Raw genomic sequence first — 6,939 nt, forward strand, 5'->3', positions numbered from 1 at the left:
GCTTCCACGGCCAGACGAAAATCAACAAAGAAAGATAACTCTTCCCAACTTCATTTCTGGCGTCCGATTCATCCCGATTCCGATCCCTGTTCCGATTCCGATGCCTTTTCCTGCTCACCAGATCCACGAATTCAAAGAAACAGAAGACAAAAAGTTCAACGAGGAAATTTTAGAAGCGCTTGATTTATCACTAAAAAGTAATAAATAAAATAAGTTGGATTTGAATGTATTTTTTGTGAACTGTGAGAAAATGAAAGTTGAAGAAGTTTGGGGCAGCTTTGAAAAGTTTTTTGAAAATTCGTCAGTTTTCGGGAATTCATGTTTTGCAGATGCATTTGCAGGCGTCGAAAGGACAGTATTCCGAGGTCATGAACCAGGCTTTGAGGCAGGGAGTGTGGCCACCGTGGCCGCAGGAGAGGCACAGTACCCAGTCGCAACGATGGCTAAATATCGGTAAATAGGGCTTTCAAGAATGCAGAAACCTTTTCTGATAATGCGCTTGCCCAAAAGCTCGAATTGGCGGAGTCTCACTCGTCTGCGTCACAAGAAACTGACAAATCGAACAGACCCTTCTATCCAGCGCGCCAGCAGTGTAGTCATTATTCTGGCACATGCATTCTGTCGCGTTGGGAGGGTTTCTTCCGCGACTTTTTGATCTTTCTCCTTTTGACAGATCGCTGATCGGCTTCTTGCAAAACTGGCATAGCTCGTACATTGTGCTAAAACATGAAGAAGAGGATCATCAGTTTATTTTACCTATGAAGAGGGTGCTTTCTGTGGCCATTTTTCTCGTCAGGATTGTGGATGATTTTGTAAAGGACGTGTTCGAACTCGCAACGATCGTTGTAAAGCTGATTGTCTTGAAGAATTTGAGTGTAGTCTTCCGTCCATTCGGTGAACAGATTCTCTCGTCGTTTCGAGCAGTTGAAGGCCGAATAACTGTAGCCATGGAAGATGATGTAAATGATCGTCTAAAAGACCATAAATGTCATAAATTCTAAGTGTGTTGACTATACCTGAAGGGAGAGGATATCCGGAATCGTTTGATAATAATCGTAAAGAATCTCAAATCCATCAAAGATCCGTGCATCATCAACATCTATGAATGCATATCAACATAAAAATATCGAGATGAGAGGCTTACCTTCGAATCCAGACAAGGCAACTGCCATCAACGACTTTTGATTGTCAAGTTCTGTCGCCAAGGTTCGCAGATAACGAGGAAGAATATCATCCGAAAGATAAATCGCTGCGAAAGCTATCCTAGATCATTGATTTTACCAAACTTTTCAACCCGCGCTTACTTGAGATCGACATCTAATCCAGCCAAATTCAGTACTTTCTTCGGATACGCATATTCGCCATATTCTTCAACCAAAAAGCCCAGCATCGCCCGAACATAAGGATCGTTCGCTTCTGATCTTGAATTCAGCAGCTCATCAACTTCCTGATGCCAATCCGATCCGAAGTTATTATTGAAGCCTGAAATAGCCAGAACGATGTAGGTCATCTTCTCCTGGCGCTGGTCCTTGAGGATTTGAATCGCGCGCCACTTTTGGCGGCAAAAGAGGGCGTACGCCGCCGCTTTGGTTGGATTTTCAAGAAGTAACTCGTCAATCTTGTTGGAGATTTCTTTCGGCGTGTGGTACAAAGGGTCGTAGTAGCCACAAAGCTCGATTACTCGTCTCCGAGCTGGCAATATTTATTTATTGAGGAATGAACTCTTTAACTTACGATCGGAGGTGTAGACTCTCGACGTAAAAATGCATGTGTCATCGTCTCTTGACTTCTGCCAGTAGCCCTCTGTCGTCTCCGATTCCTCCTTCATCCCCGTTCTGTATTTATTCATCAGCGTTCCAGCGATTCCCGTCGTTATTCGATTCCTGTTCAGGTGATACTCTGAAAAAGACTCGTAAAAAGACGCTCAAATTAGTGATTATTGAATTAGCTCTTCAATTAAAGATTCTACAGCATAATCCATTGAATCAAAGTCACTTTTTTGTAAGCCGTTATTTCTAATTTTCCTTTTCATATTATTTTTCCGAAATTTCATATCACTTGAAATTTAGGGGAATCGTCAGATTCAAGCATTTTTATACTACCTCCTCTGGAATTCGAGGGCTGGCGCCGGGGAATCGGCTCCTCCGATTCCTCCTGCTCTTTATTTTCCGCCTAAAAAGGATGAAAAGGTAAAATTATATGCTTACTTTTGTAATATTCAATGTCCGCTTTTTTCGTGCGAATGAGATATTTCCATATTTGAGCGAAATCACGCTCTCTTCGAGGATCTGATGTTACATCCGGGATCGAGGAGTAGTTTCGGATCTTTTCTGCGGCTTTGGCGGCTTTTCGAGGGTTATTTTCGGAAAATAAACATAGCGACACCCTTATGACCCGTAAAATCAAACCTTAAACCATTCCGAGCAAGTTTCCATGCATAAATAAGGGTGTCCCCAAGATAAGTCAAATTCAACCCTTTGCCTAACTCTTTATACATATTTTTCGCCAGCAAATGACCATATTTCAGCTTGAGTCTCGCACGAAATCGCTCCATCCTCTCATCCGTCGCTTGAAAAGTAATGATTCCTTTTGCCCCACCAACGAGAATATCCCCTGTTATTGGCGAGATAACAGGCACTTGATGTTCGTGAACAGGATGAAGCGTTGGCATTTCGTTTCGCTCCCAGCAGATTATTTTCATTTGCGTTGGACACCATCTGAAGCAGTGGGCAGAGCCGATCGCAGTGAGTGAAGGGAGATTGATGGTCGTGTGATCAGTTTTGTGAAAAATCGTCGTTGGCCCTTCGACTTGGCTGTCTTGTTTGTTCCTGTCGCGGTACTTGTTATTATCGCGGTGGAATTCTTGAACGACGAGCTTCACGTCTCTCGAGTCGCCCATCAAAGTCGTCGTCAGGCTTGCGAGAAGTTCCGGTCTGTAGCGCGAGAAAATTATCTGATGGATTTGGACCTTTGGCGTGTCGTTGTAAGTGTGCTTGAAGACCGGATCCAAATCACGACTGTACGCATCGTAGTTGTCTAGTCCACGAGTATCGTAGATCTTCAGCTGGGTGAAACCGTTGTCTAGGCCAAAAGTGGCGAGCGTTTGGTTTGCTGGGGAAAAAGACATGCCCTAGAAAGTAGGCAAAAAGATATTCTGTTGAAAAAAATACCTGTGGAGTGAAACCAGTTTTGATATAACTTCTTGCTCTTCGCATGTTGTCATTCTTGACGAAAACGATCATTGGTTTCTCCGACGCCATCGACAGAAAAACATGATCTTTGGACTTCAAGACCGCGTCGATGATGTCTGCCCCGTTTTGGTCGTCAATGTGGAGCGGTTGCTTGTCCTCGAACTTTTTCTTTTCGGTAGAAATGAAGCAGCTCAGAGTTCCGCGAGCCTGTTTTCCAGCGCAGAGAAGCTGATTCGTTTCTTGATTGAAGGTCATCACTGAAATGGTCATGTTCGCGCTTCTTTCGGGCAAATTCGCCAGTGGAGATTCATATTCAATTCTGCCGTCGACGATTGAAAAAGTGATGATTCGTATCGTGTTTTCTTTCTCTTTCGTTTTGTCATCTACCAGAATCGTGTGTTTATTTTTGATCGAATTGACCCAGACAGCATTTTCTGACGGAAAGGGAAGCGTTATCGGACTGATGAATTCTGTTCTTTCAAGGGCTCGCTATTGACTACAGCAGTCACTGTGACTGGCACTTTTATTCTGCGGCAATGGTAGACCAGAGGACCTTAACTACTTTCTTGGAGCCCTGATCCTTTCTGGCGGCAACGCGTGCGTTTTCCGTTCGGGAGTATTTTCAACTGGAACGAGATGATAAAACCTGAGCACATGGCGCATATCAGCAACCTCCATCGTCGCGAAAAGACGTGGATCGCTTGGCGACCAAATAATTTGCGTCTTGAAGCCGCACATCGTCGACCTCCTTCGATCGTCCATTCTAACGATTTTTCATGCGTTTTTTTTTCTGCGGACATGCAAAGAAAAGAGGAACAAGAGGACGATTTTAGTTGCCGAAATTTAATTAAAAGAAAAACAGATGAAATTCAGAAAAAAATCAGAAAAAGGTCAAAACAGAAGAATGATCACTCTTCGGAAACAGAGTAAATTCGAGCATCGCCAGCAGCAAGAATCTGATCATCAGCTTCTCCAGCTGGGTAGAGTCGCGCACGAGTTCCAGCAAAAGCGCCGCGGACAGAAGTCAAATCAAGTTGACCAGCGCCAAGGTTGAAAATGGAATCGACAACGGGGTGGAGGTCGAATTTTCGGGAGAAGCCGGCGTCGTCGCCAAACCAGGTGATCTCAGAACCCTGAAGAAATGAAATAAAGGAGAAGGCGTTGCGTTCAGGGTCTCGAAAAATTGGATGCGCGGCGGTTGTTTTGGCGCCCCCTCTCGCTTTCAACCCCCGCGCCCTAGATGTTTGCGCGAGAAAACAACGGTGGGCTGGATGTTGCGCCACCCTCCGCGGACAGTTGTGCGCAACGGGAGGCGATTGTTAACAACGGGCGCTCGGTTGTTCACCAACAAGTACGCGGTCCTCGCCTCATAGAAATAAACAAATAAGTACCCTACGTCGCCCTTCCAAGTAAATGATTAAAATATCATATCTGATTTGCGAAAAAAGATGTTATTATCCAAATAATTTTTAGATATCTTTATAATCTTAGTTTTAAATCGGTATTTTCATGAAAAATCCAAGAAACACTCAGAAGAAAATATTTCAGATTACCCCAGCTGCCTAGTTTGGGATTTTATCAGGTAGACGCGGTGTATATATGAATGAGTGTAAGTGGCAGTGCGCTAGTGCTTTGCGCGCTCCCCGGGGCATCGAAAGGCCCCATAATCTCAGTGGGTGCACACTCTGACCTACTGTAACAAAAATCACCGGGTGATCTAAACAAAACAGTTGGAAGTGGTAAGCTACCTGTTTGCAAAGAATATCGAATTCATGGGCAACTATTACGTCCAAAATGTGCTAGTTACTTGAACGTGTATTTTGTGATCTGTCAATCATAAATAGCTAATTGCCCCGAATCTCAAAATAATTTTTACATATTCTAAGTTTTACATATTCTAAGTCTAAGTTTCACTGAATTTGAACATTTTTGCATATTCCTACAGCGTTACTTTCCCTTTGGCGCGAGCCTATATTTCAAACATCCAGCCCAAATTGTTTTTGAAAGTGAACAACGAGCGCGCCGATGTTGAGAGCGAGAGGGGGCGCCCTAACAACCGCCCCACATCCAATTTTTCGAGACCCTGGTTGCGTTGAGTATTTTCATTTTGTAACGCAAGCCGCAAGGGGCTTCTTGAATTCAAAACATATAGCAAAAAATATTGATAGTCTTGTACTTACAGAAATAGCGCGAAGAGGAATTTGCTGACCACGAATCGAAGAAAGCTCTCCAAACTTATCCTTCATCTCGACTGGGAAAACGAATCCACCAGGAAGAGCACCGGTCAAAGCAACTTGAGCGACAGAGTTAAAGTCTTCTGCGATCCAGAGCGTTTCTTTCGTAGCGGCGTCAGAATCGATTGCCCATTTCTCAACCCCAGGAGTTGGCTCGGTTTGATTGTAGGCACCGACGGTTTCGGCGAGCCAGGATTTTGCGGAGCTGATGGAGTTGACCGACTTGAACCAGTAGTGGTCCCCGGCGACGGTGATTCCGGCGTCGGATGACTGAACAAAGACGTCGAAATCTTTCGGGATGTTAGCAAGAGTGAGGGCGGAATCGACGTTGAGCAAAATGACGCCAGAAGAAGTGGAGTTCTTGAGCGAGTAATCGTAAGAGTCCAAGTCGGCGGCGTCGATGGAAGTGATCATTTTAATATTTTTGGCGTTGGCGGCGCCGAGGACTTCACCAATTTTCTCCTCGCTTCCAGCAGGGCAGAGAGAGAGAACAATGCCTTGGAACTTTCCGTGTTCGAGATCTTTGACGGCTTGGACGAGATCAGAGGTGTTCTTTGAGCAATCGAGCTGCCCGAGAGCGCCTTGAGTGAAAGAAGCTTGGACGGGCTCGGGCTTGCATTTCGGAGCCTGGACGACGATGAGGACCGACCAGGCGATCATGCCGAACCAGGAGATCCAGAAGAGAAGCAGGAGAACTCGACGAGCCATGTTCCAGCCAGGAGTATCCGAGAGCTCTAAAAGAGTGATTTTAGTGGAGTCTTATGTTCAGAATTGCAATTTCTTTTAGATAGAGAAGCCGCGCTGAGCTCCGAGAAAGAATATAAAAGCCGCGGTAGTGCAGACAATTCTCAATTTCTTACCTAAAAGCTCTTCTTTGGTGTAACATCCAGAGTTATCAGATGGAGTTTCATTCAGCTTCGACTTCTCAGTCGCTTGATTTTCCACGTCGCTCATTTTTTCGCGTTTTTCTCTCTTTTTTTCTGGTTCGAAAAGTGAAAGACTGAGGCCGGGAGTGGCGCGGAAATAAAAATCAAACGCGTCTGACGAAAACAGGAGAGATCTGGCACGAGCCTACGCGAAGAATGCGGGGGCGCGCTCACAGAGAAGACAATTTATCACTAAAGAAATGAATGTCTGCGCCAGACTCTGCGGAATTTTCTAGAATGGAAGATTCTCGAAAGAAAATTCTAGAATTTTAACAGCACGGGATTTTTATTTTAAACTCAAATTTTTAATCGTAAACTCGATTTTTTTTCATTATTATTTAATAACCACCAATTTTGTGGTTCGGTAAATTCAATTTACTGTCATATAGTCGTTTTACTGTATTACTTAAAATCTTGTCCCAAGTCAGCTGATATCAAAATTCTGGGCTGCTCCCGCATTTCCCAAAATCCTGGATTTCCCAAATCCTGGATTTCTCAAAATCCTGAATTTCTCAAATCGCCAAATCAGGATTCTGCCGATTCAGGATTTTGGGAAATGCGGGATTATTTTTTCTTTTGAGTCAGTTT

At 44.3% G+C, this 6,939-nt stretch overlaps 2 protein-coding genes across 2 annotated transcripts; both read right to left on the minus strand.

Moving 5' to 3' along the window:
• Positions 1 to 216: 216 nt before the first annotated feature.
• On the minus strand, positions 217 to 3,937 carry LOC145711670 (uncharacterized). The gene is made up of 11 exons (XM_081789358.1): positions 3,171 to 3,937; positions 2,416 to 3,130; positions 2,208 to 2,345; positions 2,103 to 2,159; positions 1,735 to 1,899; positions 1,305 to 1,692; positions 1,145 to 1,263; positions 1,017 to 1,099; positions 757 to 971; positions 483 to 719; positions 217 to 443 (listed from the first exon to the last, which is right to left on the minus strand). The coding sequence occupies exons 1-11, from the start codon at positions 3,459 to 3,461 to the stop codon at positions 317 to 319; spliced, it is 2,535 nt and encodes an 844-aa protein (XP_081645484.1). The 5' UTR covers positions 3,462 to 3,937; the 3' UTR covers positions 217 to 316.
• Positions 3,938 to 4,018: 81 nt separating this feature from the next.
• On the minus strand, positions 4,019 to 6,511 carry LOC145705931 (uncharacterized). Its single transcript, XM_081783437.1, has 3 exons — positions 6,286 to 6,511; positions 5,372 to 6,159; positions 4,019 to 4,324 (listed from the first exon to the last, which is right to left on the minus strand). The coding sequence occupies exons 1-3, from the start codon at positions 6,377 to 6,379 to the stop codon at positions 4,100 to 4,102; spliced, it is 1,107 nt and encodes a 368-aa protein (XP_081639563.1). The 5' UTR covers positions 6,380 to 6,511; the 3' UTR covers positions 4,019 to 4,099.
• Positions 6,512 to 6,939: the final 428 nt, after the last annotated feature.

The sequence above is a fragment of the Oikopleura dioica genome, chromosome 1, assembly GCF_907165135.1.
Source record: "Oikopleura dioica chromosome 1, OKI2018_I68_1.0, whole genome shotgun sequence".
Taxonomy (NCBI): Eukaryota; Metazoa; Chordata; class Appendicularia; order Copelata; family Oikopleuridae; genus Oikopleura; species Oikopleura dioica.